Below are 21,205 nucleotides of genomic sequence, written 5' to 3' on the forward strand. Positions count from 1 at the left end.
GGGCTTTAATTAGCAACCAATTACACTACATACCCATCAGTCATCATTTACAACTTGAAGATTTACATTTTAGATGAGCACGTGTATGAAACACATGGTTTCCACGTTTTATGGGGACTTTCCATGGCAGTATTGGTTTTTACACTGTTCAAACTGTATTTTCAATTTACTTACCCTAACACTACTCCTCACACAAAACGTTCTGCATTTTTAGATTTAAAAAAAAAAAAAAACTAATTTAGTATAATTTATAAGCTATTTTCCTCACGGAGACCAAAAAATGACCCCATAAGGTCAAAAATGTCTGGTATTACTATCTTTGTGGGGACATTTGATCCCCATTATGTACAAAATACCAAGTACACACACACAAAACTGTTTATATATATATATATATATATATAAACATCACACAGTTTCATGTCTCAGTGGTTCATTTGATGTGGCTAGAAGAGAGGTGTGATTTGTTATCATTCACCTGTCATTGTCTGAAAACAATTCAGGATATCAAAAGTGTTTTTGAGAGAAGTGTGAGCACATGATTGAGTATCATCTAAAATGAAAAGGAAAAGAAAAAAACGGCAGAACAAACTCATGAGTGAGAAGTGACCTGGCATGAACCCTTAGGCATTTAATTAAGCGTGGCATGAGCAATAAACAGATTGCATGCACACTGATTACACGTAAACTAGTCTTATTTTGTATCATTGAGATACTATATAGTTTTTTTTATACATGTTTTTTCTGTTTTCACTGAAAATGATTGGGTGTAGAAATTTTTTTACTTGGAAATTGCTATACTAAACCAGAAATAGTTACAAAAAAACTGGCAAGTAGCACATTTAATTAAGCATGAAATTTTGAAGTAGAAAGACTGAGTATGTTCTTGTAAAATGTACTTCAGTCGTCATAGTCTTAATTAAAACTTGGGGATTACAGTGTAGGTTTCTTTGGTGAATAGAATAAATTACATCTTAAAATATTTTCAAATAGAAAGCAGTTATTTTAAATAGTAAAAACAATATGTTTAAAAAAATTGTTTTGGATCAAATAAATGCAGGCTTGGTGAGCAGAAGAGGCTAGAATGAGGCAACTGACTAATCAGAGCCAAATATTTCATAAATAGTAGGGATGGGAACATTCCCCGATTCGCTCGGTGCATCGGCAAAAAAAAAGTTAACGATGCGATGCATCGGTTAAAAAAGTGTGCATCGGCTACAAGTTGACATTATGCATCGTTTCTAACACATTTGCATGAGTAAAAACCGATTTATTTATACATAATGACTAGTGGATGCGCTACACTTTTATTGTTTATAAAGTGACCAATAATCTGTGACCCATATTTTATATTGATTTCTCCTCTCGAGGCTGTTTCTCGAGCGCGTTCTCTCATCACCGCTGCACACGAATTTGACGAATCACAACAACACCGCGGGGAGTGGGCGAGGCTTAGGTGAGTGAACGAGCGCTGCTGCGCGCATGCGCACTACACAGACCGAGCGCAATAATCTAAGTAATAAAGTCAAATATGCATTTTGCTAAAATATTCGTTGTTGGACATTAAATGTGCCATTTATAGAATTTTAAACCTACATATATGTATATTTTCATGATAGCATAGCAGTAGTAACTGTAAAGGTACTATTGTAATGATTAAATAAAATAAACTGATGCAGTCCTAATTAGTAATTACTAAACTCAGATGAGTTAATGTGTGTTTCTTATAGCAGTTAAAATGTAGTTTTAAATTAGTGATTTTAACTTTTACTTTAGTGATTTTAATGCTTTAAAGAGCAATGTTAGATTGTAATGTTCTAATGCTGTTCTAACTATAAAAGGGACAGCTGTCATAAAACCAGAGAGAAAGAATGCATGGCTATAAGAATGTATGAGAGAGTCCGTAGTAATCATTGCATTCATATTGGTCAGTGTTAGAGGAGCTCAGCTTAGCCTGACAGTTTGCCTGCCCTGGATATTGATATTGCTTTTATCTGATTTCAGATACTTACACTGAACCAAACTCTGCCACTGCTTCCAAACCATGTTTTACATATATATTTTCATATATTTTTAAAAGCACAATAGCTCCAGATTAAAAGGAAGTTCAGCATCACTTACTGGCTGTATGGAAATTCATTTGCTCGTCTAGCTCAACTGGTTCATTTTCTTTACTTTTCAGGGTGTCATATGTAAACCTTACCAGTAGGAACAGAAATAAAAACCATTTCAAAGACAATGCCACCTTGAGTCAGCTGCGAGTTTGTGGTTGCATCCTTTTGTATATGCAATTAAAATGACTGTGCAAATAATAAAAAATAAAGTGCGATTATTCATTCTAAGATATGAAAGTCCAAGAATATGTTTGCATAAGGTATATTAAAATAAATATATTTCAGTTTGAACCAAAATCTTGTGGTCACAGTACTGCGGTGTTTCCAACCTCAAATAAGTGAAACAAAAAATGTAAATACCAATCATTCTTTATCAGTGTTTTTCTTTTCTGGAAATCAGGCCAGATTGTAGACTGTCATTTCCTCCATCAAATACAATAAAACAGAAACCTGTTCCCAGACGCAGAAGACATCACTTCTGATCAGCATGTCTCTCACCTCTCTGCTCCTGGCCGAGCTTCTGCTGGTCACAACAGTAACAGCTTCACACTTCTATGGAGGCTCAATGACCTTCAACCCAAGAAGGAATCATGATGGATCGTACAAGGTGAGAACTCCTGAATTTTAACTGTATCAATAGCAGCCATAGTCCTTGTTGGGTGAATTATAATACAATGTAAAACAAATTTTTAGATTTATTTGCATTTTACATTTATGCATTTGGCTAAAATAAATGCATTTTAGAATTTACTTCAGTAGTTATGCCATTTCATTTTTGAAAGTTAGATTAATTTAACAACCAAGTTACTATTTTAAGCTTTGTAAGCTTGTTAAAAGTTGAATTAACCACTTTAAGAAATTAGATACATGTACCACATTTTTGTGTTGCAACAAATTCTGTGACTGCTTTGCAGCAGTTTTCCTTAATTGTTGAATGCTGACTTAACATCATATTTAAAATTTTTATATTCAACAAACATACATTTTGAAGTTTAGCTACACATATGGTTGATAAACGTTAATTTCTACTAAAGCCATGTGTCAACCTCTCTCAAGTACTAGCTCTTTGGATTAATTAACAAAACTGAAGAAACGTAACTTTGATGAACACTAATCACCATAATGGTGACATAAGAAGTGTTCAAACAAAACACCTCTTTTTACACTTGTATTAATCCTCAATTGTCACCATGAATTAACCAAACACAAATGATTATTACATGTACATTATTCAAGTGCAAAGGATAAGGTATTATTTCCCCCATGACAATGTTTCAGTGGTCCAATTCTGCAGCTTGCTAAATTTCATGTTGTCAATAAATAAAAACATAGCAATCGCATGTATAACATCCTAAAGTAAATATTATTTAGGGTAGATACGTAAAAATAAATAAATGAATAAATAAATAAATAAGAGCACTTAGTGTGTCAGTTCCATCTTCATTTACCAGATCTCACTATTTAAAATGGGTATACAATTCAGATTTTTTTTTAAACAGAATAGCAGGGTCAGAAATTAACGTCACCATTAAGGAGAAATATTTGCCCCCTGAAACTGATTTCCAGTGGCATTTTTTCCCTCATGAGGGCATTGTTTTTATGTCAAACACTCAAAGGCATAGTTCATTCAAAAATGAAAATTTGCAGTTAATTTACTCACCCTCAGGCCATCCAAAATGGTGACTTTTTTCTTCAGTGGAACAGTAAAGAAGATTTATTACTGAAATTGTGGTCCTTGGTGATTCATAAAATGCAAGTCAGTAGCTGCCCATCTTTGAGAATTAAAAAAAGCATATCAAGGAACACAAAATTGATACTCATGGCTCCTGACGATATATGCACTTTTGCAAAAACTCCCGTAATAATCACTGAAGCTGTCTACACTGCAAAATAGTTCTCTTACTTGCATCTTTTCTGCACATTGTTGTTTAAGATGAGAGAATTTGTGAATGCAGATTCAGAATTCCATCAGTGAGCATAAGAAATCCGGTGATCTCCGCAGTGAAAAATCAAAAATGCCTCTGATTAGACACTGCATTCATAAGCTCAACAGAGATGTGTGTGATTGGTTATAATGCTCAACACTGAAAAAAAAAAACGTGCCTAAAAAGAAAGCTGATGTAACTAAAGAAAATCTACTGTAAATTGCAATGCCACAGTCGACATTTTTCATTCATTTCACATTCCACTTTAATCGTGACAGCTGTAATAATAAAGCCCTCGTTATTTCCAACGCTGCAGTGCAGTGTTTTATAGTACAATTCAGAGTCGTTTCCACTTCTTAGAAGCTAATTTTGACAGCCACATCATAAGTTTAGAAACTTACTTAAGTCAAACTATAATTAAAACATTTCAGGTTGAGCTTCGCTTCAAGACAACCTACCATTCCTGTTATGGATATGATTACTGGCAATGCAGCTCTGGACACTGTGGAAATGATGTCAGTACTGTGATTGGTAAAGTAGATTCGAGTCTCAATGGTGGCAATTGGTGTCAGTCTGAGGGAGTGATAACAAAGATGGTTTCCACCAACAGCCCATTCCAGCTCCTGTAAGTAAATATATTTTCAACAACACAATCATTCACTAAAAAAGATCTAAACAAAACGTAAATATGAAATGTCCATGTTTCAACAGCAAAAGTGGTTGTTGCTGGATCTATAACACAGTCTCATATTCTGGAGACTGGAGTCTTCTCACTTACATTGACCTCGGTGTGAGATCAGACACCTCAGAGCCTAACCGATCGCCCATATCCACCACCCTACCATTTGTCAGGTAAATCAGCTGTTTAACAGAGTTAATGGACGCTTATGGTGTCTATTCATCTATTTTTCATGATGTGCATTCAACATAATAAAGTCGTGCAGTTCTTCACTACATTAATGTTGCCATATTGTTTTGTGTTGCAGAGTTCCTCAGAACTGTCCCAGGAGGTACAATCTTTTAGCCTTTGATCCTGATGGTGACCATGTCACATGCAGATTTGGACTCAGACAAAACCAGGAGTGTGGAATCTGCAACCAGCCTGCTGGTTTTACATTGAATCAGGTGAAAAAAAATATTAAGATATGTGAATGACTAAACAAGGGACATAAAATTCATTCCAGATGGGAGGAGGGCAGTATGGTCAGTGTAAGAACTATATGCATGTATAGACATACATATATGCAGTAAACTATCAAATCCTTTGAAAAACATTTAGATAAAACACTGCAAGTATATTAACACTTTTGAGCAAATATTTCAACTCTTGATAGCTTGACCTGTTGTCTTATGTCTGGGTGTACATATTTGCCCGATGAACTACACACAAATGTTTTACTTAAGTATTTCAGTTAGATCTTTCTTTTTTCATTCACACTTTTTTATTTTCTTCAAAATGTAGCATAACTGTTCTCTGTCATATTCACACACATCGGTCCGTGGAGTTTATTCTTTTGAGCTGGTGCTAGAGGATTTCCCCATTCGCAAGATTACTCTGTCCTACACTAACCAACCCTCAAAGGAAAAGTTTCCAAACAGTTTCATCAGAAACCGACGTGCTATTAATTACTATGGAACCACTGCTACAACAGAGATTATAACAACCACACTGTCACCTGAGACGTCCACGACGACACCTGAGACAACCACAACTACACCTGAGACAACCACAACACCACCTGAGACAACCACCACAACACCTGAGACAACCACAACAACACCTGAGACAACAACTACTACACCAACAACCACAACACCTGAGACAACCACAACACCACCTGAGACCACCACCACGACACCTGAGACAACAACTACTACACCAACAACCACAACAACACCTGAGACAACAACTACTACACCAACAACTACAACACCACCTGAGACAACAACTACTACACCAACAACCACAACAACACCTGAGACAACAACTACTACACCAACAACTACAACAACACCTGAGACAACCACCACAACACCTGAGACAACAACTACACCAACAACCACAACACCTGAGACAACAACTACTACACCAACAACCACAACAACACCTGAGACAACAACTACTACACCAACAACCACAACAACACCTGAGACAACAACTACTACACCAACAACCACAACAACACCTGAGACAACAACTACTATACCAACAACTACAACACCACCTGACACAGCCACCACGACACCGCCAACAACCACAATTATACCTACAATGACCACGTCTGAACCTACTACAACTACAATAGCCACTACTACACAAACAACAACCACAATTCCAATAACGACCACTGCAGCAACAACAACAACAACTTTGGCACTGAGCAAAATACCTCTTCAGTTTTCGCTTCAAGGTAAGTATGGATGTTTAGTGTAAAGTACACTTCAGAATTATCCTACTATGTTTGATTAAATATATATTGTGCATATGTTTCAGTTGATAGTCCAGCACCATCTTGCACTGAGGGTGAATATCTACCACGGTTCCTCCATCCAACGCCACATCACGGAGAACAACTGCAGGCTCGTGTAAATCAAGAGCTTGAGATCAGAGTGAAAGCTTCTGCATCTTTTTCAAAGTATTAAGAAAAAACTTTCATTTAAAGTCATTTAAAACTTAGACACTGTTTTTAAATTGAATTTTGAATAGCATATTAGCATACTACTACATATTTTTGCCATGCATACTACTTATATTATTTCCAGCAGATATAAAGCTATGACAGTTAGAGCAGTAGAATAGTATGCTATTCCAAATTCAGCCATTGTCTGTGGGGAAAATAAAAACTGCATCTGGTTGTATTGGCGTGCAGTGCTCTGTAGCGCCTACCAGAGGGCAGGAGTTCAAAGAGGTTGTGGTGTCTTTGATGGTTATTCCCTAATATAGACGTTCACACTAGCAGTCTATTGTAGCCTACTCTTGTCCAAATTAGTAGCTGCCCAAAAAATAAAACGGAGGGTTATAGAGGTACACAGGACAAACTCTATGATGGCTAGTCATTGTACAATTGTGAAGACGTTTGGAACATGGTTGTGCGCTATTAGAGTTTCTCAATGCTTTTGTTTTGTTATTGTGTTGTTGTCATCTAGAATCATTGATGTCATCATTAGTGGACCTCTGAACAGCACAAAGTACGAAACCACCACTGGGGAATACGTGATTAACTGGACACCAACTGCAGAAAACTATGGCCAACATTTTCCATTTTGCTTTATCGCAGAAGGACAATATGGGTATATTTTACTAAGTGAATGTTCTTTTTAATTTTTTTTACCACTTTAAAGTCACATTATGATTGTTGATAAAAACCTTTCTATTTTAAGATTTGATATTTACCACTCTGAGATGAGGTGCGTTGTTGCAAAGGTGAATGCTAAAGGTGGGTAAAGCAGTTCATTTAATTCCATTTTATGATAATGCAGACCCAAATGATAATTGCAATAATGGCATTAATGAGCTTTTAATGAATGAACATTGGTAAATGAACAATGACGTCAAATTGGTTATTTATAAAGTGGGTGGAGGATTTGTATTGTTTAACACTGAAGAAGGCCTTTGAGCCGAAACGTTTGTGTCCTTGGTGTGTAGTATAAAACGAAAAGAAAAGGCTGTTTCGTGAGTGCGGATCATGGTTTTGTGTAATTGATGAGTGAAATTAAATAAATTAAATTATGAAAGAAAAATGCCATTAACTTATTTATATGAAATAAAAATTGACATATTGTGGCCTTTAGTCCATGTCTATTATCTTTAAAATCATCAATATGCTAGTGTGCACCTAAACGTTGACAAAATTAACCTTTAGCAAATGTACACATTTAAAATGTACAGTATTTACCTTCTGGGAAACCAGACCACAAGTTTTAATAACTCATCATTTGTCTTCTCCCATTTGAAGGTGTTCAAATGTCCTGCTCAGAAGGAATATGTACATTTGTATAGCTATGATTATTAATGTTATTTTCAGGACCTGAGGCAAATGTAACCTGCACTCAAAACTCAATGTCAGTGACAATTGAGAGATCCTCCATCAAAAACCTCCATGGTGACCACTTGAGACTGATAAATCCGTCTTGTCGGGTTTACACTAACAGTACCCACCTGTTCACCAACACACTTCTAAACGACTGTGGCACTCGGATTGAGGTGAGCAGTTTTATAATCAACATTTACAATCAGATCTTGTGAATTCCAGAGCTAAACTATTTCACAACTTCTGTTTCTTTGCAGGAGAACAATAATGAACTCATCTTCAAGAATAAAATCATTACATTCGATGATCCCAGGGACATTATAACCAGGAAAGATTACCTAGAAATTGAAATCCTGTGCAAGTACCAGAAAAGGACCAACGTTACTGTGGAGTTTGATACTCACAGACCACCAATCATCATCTCGGAAAAAGGTTTTGGCACATTCAACTATCAGTTTGAGTTTTATGCTTCTGCAAATTTCCAGACCAGCAGGGGTCCAGAATCTTACCCACTTGAGTACGATGTGGGCGATAAGATCTTCATGAAGATCGAGCCTGTTACTCCAGTCCTAAACACTGAGATCTTCCTCGAGTCGTGTGTGGCTACACCTTACGATAATCCCAATTATCCAGTCTCCTATCCCATCATCAAGAATGGGTGAGATTCCATAAACATTATTGATCATTTACACTTTTTACTCATGCCATTGTTACATGATAAGCTTGTCTAATCAGTTTATCACACAAATTAATCAAGCACTTTTTTATTTCAGATGCATTGTGGATGAAACGGTTCGGTTTTTCTCAAGCCACCAAACATATGTTCAGTTTGAAATGGAGGCCTTCAAATTCATTAGTTTTCATGACCAGGTTAGAGTGGCTTTTAGCACACACACACACACACACACACACACACACACACACGCTTATTAAGGCTTGATTTACTTAATTAAAAATACAGTAAAAACAAGAATATTGTGAAATATCATTACAATTTAAAATATCTGTTATCTTTTTGAATATATTGTAAAATCTAATTTATTCCTGTGATGCAAAGCTGAATTTTCAGCATCATTACTCTAGTCTCCAGTGTCACATTCTAATCATTCTAATATGCTGATTTGCAGCTCAAGAAACATTTCTAATTATTATCAATATTGAAAATAGTTTTGCTGCTTAAGATTTTTGTGGAAACATAACTTTTTCAGGATTCCTTCCTGTATGTCAAAAGAATAGCATTTCTTTGAAATAGAAATCTTTGATCAATATAAAGTGTCTTTGCCAGATAACAATGTTAATTTCTTAAAAAGAAATGACTAACTCAACATTTCTGGTTGATTGATTAATTAATTAACTATTTTCCATACAAGTGCAGGGGCTATGCATTACTAAGAACTGAATTTTTAAATAGACCACACATTTTATTTTATTTTTTATATGTGAATGGAACATTTTACAACAAACCTTTGGACGCCCCCAAGCTCATTTTTTAATGATTTTTAAAAAATATTAAACATTTCATGCAAATGGTCTATGACACTGTGTTTAACATGCGGTGACTTTTTGCTGTCATGCAGGTGCTGGTCCCCACTGACTTCCATAGTATGAAAAATTAACACTATGCATGTCAATGGGGACCAGCAACTGAAGGTGACCTATTCCTTTAAGCGTTTTTCTGAAAGCGAGGTTTCCTCTTATATACTCTGACAGAGACTCCATAAGAGAATACAGCGCATCTATAAGTTTTATAATATTTCTGTTTAACCCTGCCTTCTGTCACTGTTTCTTGTCTTTTTGTCTTCCTCTCTCTCCTCTCTAGGTGTTCATCAGCTGCTCAATCATCATATGCCAGGCCAACAATCCCAACACCCGCTGCTCTCAGGGCTGCGTCAACGGCACAGTCGCTCCGCCGGCCCACCACCATCACAAAAGAGAGGCTCCCATCCAGACCGGCAGTCACTTCATCTCCCAGGGGCCCCTGCGGCTGAAGAGGAGCGCATCACGTAAGACATCTCAAGTTCATGCAGCTTAACAGATGATTGTACACTAAACAAATAGTGTTAACCATTTCAACCTTTGCTCACATTTCAGAGGTCACCGTAAGCCCGGGTCTGAACCTAAACCTTGTTGTCGTCGCTGTGTGTCTCATGGCAGCAGTTGCGACGGTGTGTGGAGTGATCGTCTACAGAGCCAGAGGGCAAAGGATCAGATATAAACCCGTGCCATCGCACGACCTTTAGTTATGTCAGCTCTGTTTTTTTATTTTTCAAAACATAATGCTCTGTTTTTCCTGAGAAAACAGAGAATTAACAAGATTGTTGGTGTGCTTTCAAACAGCTCTGATGGGAGTCTCTGGTTAAAGTGTGTTTTTCTTTCTTTTGTAATAATTTACAGTAAGTAATGTGAGCTGAAACAGATTGGGAATATATCAGCAGTCACACTATTAAATATGACTTTTGCCTCAATAAACTTTGTTGCTTATAGTTGTTAAGTTTAGGTATTGGGTGAATTAAGGGATCTAAAATATGAGCATGCAGAATAAGGCATTAATATGTGCTTTATATGTACTAGTAATATGCATAGGGATATGCATGCTAATAAACAACTAGTTAGTAGTGAGAATTGCTCCCAAAAGTGTTACCATATCAGCTGAAACAGCTTGAACCACCATCATTCATGTTTTTAAACTTCAGTAGCAAAAATGCTACCAGAGTTGATAAGTTTGATTCATTTCTGTGAATCAGTTCAAACTGCCATCAATTTACAATCAATTAAATTCAGTTCATTTGTGGCATTACTAAAAGTCTCTTTTTTCCCGTATATTCATAAATTTGTGAAATGTTGGTGAATCAGTTTTAATTCTATGTATTATGTTGGTTATTCTCCATGAAAACGTGCCTTGATTCTTATAAACTACATATGACAAAACTGGGTATGAAACAGTTTCATGTTTCAGAAGATCCTTATACAAGAGAGAAGTGATTACAGTGCTGTTGTCATTCTCCTGCCATTTGGCTACTTGTCTGAAAAAAACAAAACAATCAAATGTGTTTTTAAGTGAAGTGTGAGAACAAGCTCATGGCGGACAATCATCGGAAATACAGTAAAGGGGACAAACTGCAGATCAAACTCATCCGTCACCCTGTCTGGAGCATTAAAGAAACAGATGCATGCATGCGAACCAGTGTTATTTTAGTATCACTGAGATAGTATATATTTCCTTCTTTCATTTAAATGTTTGTTAAAGTTTTTGTAATGTTGTGTTTTCTGTTTTTTTTTATTTTTAAATATGTCTGAATACACAGAAAAAGACTTGGCAAAAAAAGAATCAATTTTCACTCAGAAATTGCTAGTTAATTTCACAAATAGTTACAAAGAAATGGCAAGTAACACATTTAATTAAACATGAAATTTTCAAGTTATTTTATTCCAGAAATGTTTCCTTGGCCAACATGATTGGCAGCTAGATAAATCAAATAAGTTCATGATTGTTGTTTTTTTTCTTTCAAAAATACTGTATTTTAAATCATTTAATGCTTGTTTTATTTCAACTAACTTTTTTATATATGGTTTTACTTTCAGTTTTATTTAACTATAATAATCCTGAGTTGAACTGCAATTACTGGCTAACAATATGCTGTCTCACTGTGCATATTAAAGGGGTGGTCAATCAGCTATTTTCAAGGCTTGATCGTGTTTATGGAGTGCACTGTAACGTGTTCACAGAGATGGGCACAATTACATCAAAAAGTATTTAGTTACAAATTACAAATACAAGCTCATCAAATGTATTTAATTAAAATGCAAAAATACTGGTGTGAGAAATGTATTTAATTAAAATACAAGTAATTTGTCATTTGAAAATACAAAAATACAATCAAATTTTACAAGCAATCAAGTGCAAGAGACAGTGCCATTACATTTAGATACACATATGAGATCTTTACCCGCCTTGAACAACTTATAAACAACATACTCTTTAACCCTAACACTACACAATATATACAATATATTGATCCATGTTTCTTCTCATTTCTGTTTACTTGAATACCATCAAGCATTTCTACAATTTATTTTTTCATGTTTCTTTATCGCTCCTTTATTGTTTCTTTATAAGCATGTCAAAAATTAAGCAGTCCTGCAAATAGTATCGTCATACCACCTAATCCTACTCAAGAGAATGAATCAAGCTATTTCACTGTCAACAAAATGTTGATATTTAGCTGTTAAAGGGCTCTATGTAGAACACAGAAACCCTTGTTATTAGCAACACTGGTGGCCATGCTCTTGCGCACACTCTATAGTAATGCCAGCGAGCAACGGCCAGTGAGATTCACTGATATCATGTCGACAGATGAGATTCAATAAAATTACACTTTAATGACAGTTTCCCTTGGACTTTACAAGCAAAACCACCCTGAGTCATTCACATAATAATTAGTCTTCAGGCTTTCGTTTTTTTTTTTTTTTTGTTACATGCTGTTCAGACATTAGCAATAATATTTATTTTAATGTACACTCTTAAAAATAAAGGTGCTTCACGATGCCATAGAAGAACCTTTTTGTCTAAATGGTTCCATAAAGAACCATTCTTCAGATTATAAAAAGTTAAGGAAGAGATGGTTCTTTAAAGAACCTTTGACTGAATGGTTCTTTGTGAAACCAAAAATGGTTCTTCTATGGCATCGCTTGAAGAACCTTTTGAAGCACCTTTATTTTTAAGAGTGTAATACTAGAAATTTTTTTGTTTGTCTATAGAAACAAGTAGCTAACTTTTGCCAAGCAAGCTAATGTCAGTTGTCAGCTAGCAAGTAAAGTACTAGAGCAGCTTTTTCATCTGTCCTGTAATAACTTTCAGTGAGCAATATAGTATACATTTTAATACATACTTAGCCAGTTTGCACTGAGCACCAAAACGGTTTCTTTCATTTTATTCCAGTTGGAACCATGGACGAATTGAAGGTTTATTTCAAAAGACATCGTTAAAGTACTCCATGTTACTTCAGTGGTTTAACCTCAGTTTTATTAAGCAACATGAGTGCTTTGTTTGCACAATAAAACATAATTTACAACTTTATTTATGAAAATATTGCATAGTGTTCATGAGAGCATTAAAATGCATTTGTGTTGTGTTCATGCCATAGAAGGCTTGCATCATCACAACACTAGAGTGTTCACTAGAGTACCACAACACATGTGTTTGGATAATATTTTTGGAAATAAAGTGGTAAATTATGTTTTTTGTGCAAAAAAAAAAAAAAAAGCACTCATGTCACTTAATAAAATGGTTTACTTAATGATATGCTTAATGACATGGATTGCTTAATGATGTCTTTCCTACCGTTCTGGACCTTGAATGTGTAAGCTGCATGATTGTAGAGGGACAGAAAGCTCTCGGATTTCATCAAAAATATCTTAATTAACGTCTCAAAGATAACGAAGGTCTTACAGGAGTGGGATGACACAAAGGCTGAGTATTATCAACAGTTTTTTTTTTGGGGGTGAACTAACCCTGATCCAAGAGGACATGATTCACTTGCATATAGCCAAAAGCTATGATAGGGTATAGTTGGCAGCACTATTAACACAGGTGAAGAAAGAGCTTTATTGCCAGGTATGTTTACTCACACAAGGAATTTGTTACGGTGACAGAGGCTTCCACAGCACAAACAGAATGACAGTGACAAGACAAGACACAGATAATAAAAATAGAAAAAGTAAATAGGAAATAATAATATATAATTTTTTGAAAGACCACAATATACAAAATAAAAATTATATGGTATTTGTGTGTACAGGGGCCCGTTTCAGAAAGGAGGTTAAGTGAAAACTCTGAGTATGTTAACCCTGAAATGAGGGAAACTCTGGGTTTTCCGTTTCAAAATGGGAGGTTTGTCAAACCCTGGAAAGCAGGGTAAGTCAAGCCCGTTTCTGAAAGAGAGGTAACTTATACTCAGAGTCAGTTACCATGGTAACTGACTCTGTGAACCTAACCTGGTCGGGAGCAGGTTTTCTTCGGTAAACCCGGAGTTTCTTTCCGTCTCCTCCCCCTTTTTATAGTGTTAGGGAAGTTTAAATACCTTATTCATTCATTCACATTGCAAAATTGCTTTTCTTTCTGAGTATTTTTTCTTTCTAAGTACAAATAACTAAAAATTCTTAATATGCATTTTATAGATGAAAAGTGTCTAAGATATTTAGTCTTGTTTCCTGAGGGATTTTCCTTTTAAGTGCATATTACATAAAACAAGTAAAATTGTCCACCATAGGGTAAGAAAAATAATCTTAATGCAAACGGAAACAAGAATATTTTTAATTTCCTACCCCATTGGAAGATAATTTGCAAAATAAGAAAAATGCACTTTAAAACATCGGAGATGCAGAGCACATTATAAGTCCTCTGTATGCAGATTTTAAGGAAAGTGTGCATCACTCTCATACTCATTCTGAGAATTTTTTCCTGGGCACAAATTCACAGGACTGTAAGTCAGTGGTGTAAAAATCAGTTTAAATTAGGCTAATCTGATAAATGACATTCACTTGATAACATCTTTCTGTGACGTCTGGAAGTAACCCAATAATCAGAATTTCCTTCAGGATTTCCAGTGTGGTTGGATGCATTGATGACAAGCATATCTCCACCATTGCACCTTCTGAAAATGAAACTGATTACTGTATGGAATGGAAGGATGCCAGATGGAGGAGTAGTACGAGCCGTAACCATCACCACAGCTGTTAAATAAACAAATTATTCACAATTTTTGGTCATCTTTATTTCCTAATACAAAAGCAAAAGTTGTTCTTTTTACTTTTCCAATACTTGACCATCTCCTCTTCATCTGTCAGTGGTGCTGTGCAGGTTCTCCCTCTGCTTTCTTGCTGTTGACAAGACAAGAATATTTAATTATGTGAAAAGAGTGTTAGACTCTGTGGAAAAAGCTGCAGCGCATTGAAATAGACACTGAATGATATTTAATGTCAAATGTTTGTAAAGTAATTTACCCAACACCCATGAATTGTGTTTTTATACTTCATTTTTAGCTGCTGCCACGTTCTTGTTTCTTTTTTCTGTCTCAACTCTGAGTTCAATTTTAAAACACAGAGTTGGTTGAACCTCCTTATTGAAACGGGCCCCAGGTGTGTTATGTACAAATGCAAATAAGAAGCTTGGTGTGTTAAATAAATGCATGTATAAATAGTGTTTTGTGTGTGTGTGTGTGTGTGTGTGTGTGTGTGTGTGTGAAGAAAGATATTGTATTATCTTAGAAAAAAATAAAATAAATAACTAGGTCTAATTGATTATGTATTTTGAGTATTTCAAATACAAAATACTGTCTCTCAAAGTATTTAATTACACATTACTTTTTATTTTATTTATTTTTTGTCCACCAAAATACAAATTACAAAATAGTTATTTAGTAATTAAATACGTATTTCAAATATGGGTTTATGTAAATTTTAGAGTTCTTGTGTGCTGCACAAGTGCTGAAAAGTGAAGCCCAAACATTTCGATCGCCCCCAGATGGCTGGACCCAGTATAGGTCATAAACCCCGTCCTCTCCAAGTAATCTAATGGGACGTGAGACAAACAAAATAATAAAATGACATTTCAAATCTATTTTTTGCAAAGATTTTTTCCATCATTTTAGGTAGTTCTTATCATGCTGATGTATGTTCAAGTGTTCATTTGTCTAATAAGTTTGCTTTTAATTAGTTATTTGATGCTATAAAAATGGGGTGTGGTGTCATGATTATGATCTTGCGATTGGGTCTGCGGGAATTTAGGCAGGACTTTGATACTGCGGCTCCACCTCACAATCACTTCTGTGCAGACTCTGGTCCCAAACGAACCACTACTACACAGACTCGGGCTCCAAACAAACCTGTCACGAATCCTGTCCGTGGTCTTCCGTCCACTTGCCATCAGAGGTCGCACTCCAACTACATTGACTTTCACACCACACAGACTGTTACACATCACCCTGGACTACATTTCCCATCATCCATTGCACTGATTGCACACAGCTGTCACCAATCACACGCTCACCTGAAAGCTATTACAAACACTATATAACACCCACTCAGATCCTGCTCAAGTCGCCGAGTATTGTCTGTGTTTATTGCTCTCCAAGTGATAGCACTTTACGGAGCCATTTCCCTGTCTTAGTTTCTAGTTCCTAGTCTCAGTTCCTAGTTCTAGTCTTAGTCTAGTCTCGTCTTGTCTCGTTGTGTTTCCTGATGTCCTAGTTCCTGATTCTTGCCCGCATATCTTGGATTAACTCTTTGCTTGCTGTTTCGGACTGTGTTTGCTCCTCGCCTGGGGTCTGTTCTTCGTACGTCGCTAACTCAGTTAGCTGGATTTGATTGTTGCCGATTTCACTTGATCTTGGATCATTTGGTTCTTCGAAGCTCATCCCGGAGGTGTTGTCATAGCAACAGGTCCGTAAGCTTAAACCTGCTCGGGAGCAGGCTTATTTCATGTAAACAGGATTAGATCGCATCTTTTTAAGCAGAATTGATACTTATAATAGGCCCCAGCCACCGCTACTTCATTAAAAGAGTTCCCTGCTGGTCCAGGGACAATAATTTAAAATAATAATAATAATTAAAAAATGTATTTGAAAATAAGATAACAATGTTGTGTAGTCTATAATACTATAGACACAGCCAGTTTTACTCATTGAAAGATTTATTAGTGATGAAATAATTACTTTATAATTGTATTGGAGTCTTACACACATGCTATACAGTTAATCTGAGTCTTGCATTAATTTGAGTGACGACAGCTATTATGGGAATGGCTTGATGGCGCGCAGGAGATGCAGATAACTTGATCTCTAAGAAACTTTAATTAATGCTGTCACATAACAAATCTGTTTCAAAGATAAAATTAAATGAATTGCTGATTACAACATTAAAGTAAAATTGTAAAGCCTGTAGAAATACTAGAAATAACAAATATAAATAATTGAGAATCATGTAAAAAATGAAATAAATAAATAAACTAAAAAAATTCAAAATACATTTATGTAGTTTTGTTCGCCTGGCTGTTTCCTTATAAAGGTCCAGAAATTTGTCAAGTTTTTCGTCAGGTGTCTTTAATGATACGATGTCATTACGTTGCTGTCTTGCCGCCAGCCAATCACTGCATTGCTGATCGTGGTTTCGAGGATCGATACATCTGCCCTTTTCAGGGAACACGAGAACGCGCAGTAATCTTAGATAATTTAATCCAGATATTTTAATCTAATACGCAAATTTGTTTGAAGAACCAAATTAGCCAGAGATCAGTTATCAGGATTAGAAGATCTGGAATCTTTCAAATCATCTCAGATGTAATAAGCGACGTACGAAGAACGGACCCCTGGACGGATTACCTCTCTTGTCAAGCCCTCTGGATATTGTTAACCGTCGATCGACCATGCCCGTTTTTGGATTTCTCTTTCGTCTCGCCTGTGCCATATTGATTGCTGTTGTTCGACCCTGCCTGTGTTTTGACTGTTTATAAATAAAAGCTTGCATATGGATCCACACGCTTCACGTCTCGTCGGCTCTGTAACAAAACCACTACTGCTCAGACACTGGTCCTAAATGACATAATTTTCACAAGATGACAGCAGCCATACTGAGAATGTTTTGGCTTAACTTTTCTATACTGCAAGGAAGTGGAGACACGTCATCCATCTTTTTTTTTTTTTACAGTCTATGATCCCAGCCGTTTGTTGAAGGCCTTAAAAATGTGAATTCTGTAAAAGAAAATATCTCCCCATCATAACTTTGCAGATGTTGTTTATGCTCAAACAGCAACATTACACACTAACTAAAGTTAAAAAGTGAAACCATAATCAAGGACCTCTTTAAGAAAAAACACAATTAAAAATGTGTAAATTATGTCAGAATTTTCATTTTTGGGTGATCTATACAATAAGACAAGCATTATATTTGCCTAACCCAAGGCAAACTCTGCCACTGCTTCCAAACCATGTTTTGCATACTGATTTATATTTATTTTAAAAAATACAAAGCGTCATATTCCTTTTTAATCTTAATAGTTGGTTTTCTTAATACAGATATGGAGATTTAGTTTGAGATCTGAATATGTTCTATTCATCCTCATGTAAAGCTGATGATTGACATTATGAGCCCAGTCCAAATTCCATAAACATAAGCTGTGGATCAAATAAAAGGAAGTCCATCATCAGTTACTAGTTGTATGGTAATTAATTTGCTCATCCAGCTCAACTGGTTCATTTTCATTTTAAGGTGTCATATGTGCTCCCAGTAAGCCTTATTTCTGAGTCTGACCTGATCAGCAAAAGCTTTATATTCTGAGAACAGAAATAAAAACTTTCAAAGACAACGCCTCTATGAAACAAAACCAAATGAGTCAGATGCCAGTTTGTGGTTGCATTGTTTCGCACATGCAATTGAAAAGTTTGTGCAAAAATAAAATTAAATGTGCTTATTCCTTCTAGCAAGATATGTAAGTGCATATATTTGTATATGCTACATTACCATATTTCAGTTTTAATTAAAAACTTGTGGTCACAGTGGTGTGTCCAACCACAAAGATGTCAAAAGAAAATGTATATGGCAATCATTCTTTAGCAGTAATTAAAACTAAGATGACTATTCTTTCTTTTCCTGGAATTCATGACAGATCATCACCTGTCATTCTTCCATCAAGTACATTAAAACAGAAACCTGTTCCCAGATGCAGAAGACATCAGCACTGATCAGCATGTCTCTCACCTCTCTGCTCCTGGCCGAGCTTCTGCTGGTCACAACGGTAACAGCTTCACACTTCTATGGAGGCTCAATGACCTTCAACCCAAGAAGGAATCATGATGGATCGTACAAGGTGAGAACTCCTGAATTTTAACTGTATCAATAGCAGCCATAGTCCTTGTTGGGATGAATTATGAGGCACTGTAAAACAAATGGCATTTAAAAATGTATGCATTTATTTGCATTTCATATTTATACATGTATGCATTTGGCATTATGTATTTTTAATCAGCCTACTTATGAATTGTAACCTCAACCAGTTAGACTTGTTGTTAACTCAAAATGTACACTTTTGTACCTTTGTATGTACCTTTTTTCTTTTTACTTTTTTTTTTTACAAATATGTACCATTAAGGTAATAATATGTACATTTTAGGTACTAATACGCACCATTAAGGTACTTATATGCACCATTTAGGGGTAAATAAGGTACAAATGTGTTCCTTTTTAAAGGGTCTCACCCCAGTGATAGTTTTTGTACCTTTTTTTTTCTGAGAGTGTATTTAGCCAATTTAATTTTCTTTATTAAGAATGCCTAAATAGTCTTCATAAGGTTGCTAAAAGAGTTAAATTAACTGCCACTTTAAGAAATTAGATACATACAGCACATCTTTGTGTTGCAACAAGTTCTGTAACTCGATATACTTTGCAGCTGGTTTCCTTAATTGCTGTATGTTGACTCAACTTTGTGTCTTTAGTATTTATATTCTATGAACATACATGTTGTTTGATAAAGCCATGTGTCAATGCTATTTTGTTTGGGTTAAACATGAATATGACTGACAGTTTTGTAAATGCAACCAACAAAACTGAAGACACTTTAAGGAAAGCTAATCACAAGACACAACATCTTTAAACAAAAAAAATCATAAATTAATTAATATGTACTCATATGTACAGATTTTGAAACCAAGAACTTACTTTAGTCATATTATAAACCACTGATTATTTCAGGTTGAGCTTCGCTTCAAGATGACCTACCATTCCTGTTATGGATATGATTACTGGCCGTGCAGCTCTGGAGACTGTGGAAATGATGTCAGGACTGTGATTGGTAAAGTAGATTCGAGTCCCAATGGCGACAATTGGTGTCAGTCTGAGGGAGTGATAACAAAGATGGTTTCCACCAACAGCCCATTCCAGCTCCTGTAAGTAAATATATTTTCAAGAACAGAATCATTCACTAAAAACAGATCTAGCCAAAATGTAAATATAAATTGTCCATGTTTCAACAGCAAAAGTGGTTGTTGCTGGATCTACAACACAGTCACAAATTCTGGAGACTGGAGCCTTCTCACTTACATTGACCTCGGTGTGAGATCGGACACCTCAGAGCCTAACCGATCACCTATATCCACCACCCTACCATTTGTCAGGTAAATCAGCTGTTTAACAGAGTTAATGGATGCTTATGGTGTCTATTTATCTATTTTTCATGATGTGCATTCAACATGATGAAGTCATGCAGTTCTACACTACAGTAATATTGCCGTATTGTTTTGTGTTGTAGAGTTCCTCAGAACTGTCCCAGGAGGTACAATCTTTTAGCCTTTGATCCTGATGGTGACCATGTCATATGCAGATTTGGACTCAGACAAAACCAGGAGTGTGGAATCTGCAACCAACCTGCTGGTTTTACGTTGGATCAGGTGAAGAAAATAAGACATGTCAATGACTAAACCAGGGACATAAAATATAAAATTTATTTCAGAAGTGAGGAGACCAGTATGTTCAGTGTAAGAACTGAATATATATAAATAAACATATATGCAGTAAACTATCAAATCAATTGAAAAACATAAGATAGAACACGACTTGTATTGCTTAATTTAATGGTCAAATATTTTTTGATTGGTCCTTCTGACAAACACCTTTGAGCAACTATTTAATCTCTTAATATCTTGAGTTGTGTTTAATGTCTGGGTATACACATTCGCCCGATTACCTGAACAATTCTATGCCCATGACTGAAGCTGTGGTATATGCTGTAAGAAAATAGTATGCCATGGGTCATGAGTATTTCAGTTCATTCACACTTTTTTATTTTCTTCTAAACGTAGCATAACTGCTCTCTGTCATATTCGCACACATCGGTCCATGGAGTTTATTCATTTGAGCTGGTGCTGGAGGACTTCCCCACTCAAAAGATTACTCTGTCCTACACCAACCAACCCTCAAAGGAAAAATCTCCAGTCATTTTAAGCAGAAACCGACGTGCTAATAATAATCATGGAACTGCAGCTATACCACCTCAAGCATCCGCACATACAACACGTTCAACAACCACTACAACACGTTCAACAACACGCTCAACAACCACTACAACACGTTCAACAACACGGTCAAC

At 35.8% G+C, this 21,205-nt stretch overlaps 2 protein-coding genes across 2 annotated transcripts; both read left to right on the plus strand.

Annotated features, from left to right (window-relative positions):
• Positions 1-2,601: 2,601 nt before the first annotated feature.
• Positions 2,602-6,113, plus strand: LOC131524830 (location of vulva defective 1-like; the record flags this gene model as incomplete). The annotated part of the gene is made up of 5 exons (XM_058752184.1): positions 2,602-2,721; positions 4,471-4,664; positions 4,751-4,891; positions 5,026-5,164; positions 5,502-6,113. Coding segments are annotated over exons 1-5 (1,206 nt in total), but the record flags the coding sequence as incomplete, so codon positions are not given.
• On the plus strand, positions 6,102-11,745 carry LOC131524632 (CUB and zona pellucida-like domain-containing protein 1). Its single transcript, XM_058751874.1, has 9 exons — positions 6,102-6,450; positions 6,534-6,675; positions 7,187-7,330; positions 7,421-7,476; positions 8,065-8,243; positions 8,328-8,728; positions 8,844-8,940; positions 9,890-10,073; positions 10,162-11,745. The coding sequence occupies exons 1-9, from the start codon at positions 6,312-6,314 to the stop codon at positions 10,308-10,310; spliced, it is 1,491 nt and encodes a 496-aa protein (XP_058607857.1). The 5' UTR covers positions 6,102-6,311; the 3' UTR covers positions 10,311-11,745.
• The last annotated feature ends 9,460 nt before the right edge of the window (positions 11,746-21,205 follow it).

This window comes from Onychostoma macrolepis, chromosome 18 (assembly GCF_012432095.1).
Source record: "Onychostoma macrolepis isolate SWU-2019 chromosome 18, ASM1243209v1, whole genome shotgun sequence".
NCBI classification, from domain to species: domain Eukaryota; kingdom Metazoa; phylum Chordata; class Actinopteri; order Cypriniformes; family Cyprinidae; genus Onychostoma; species Onychostoma macrolepis.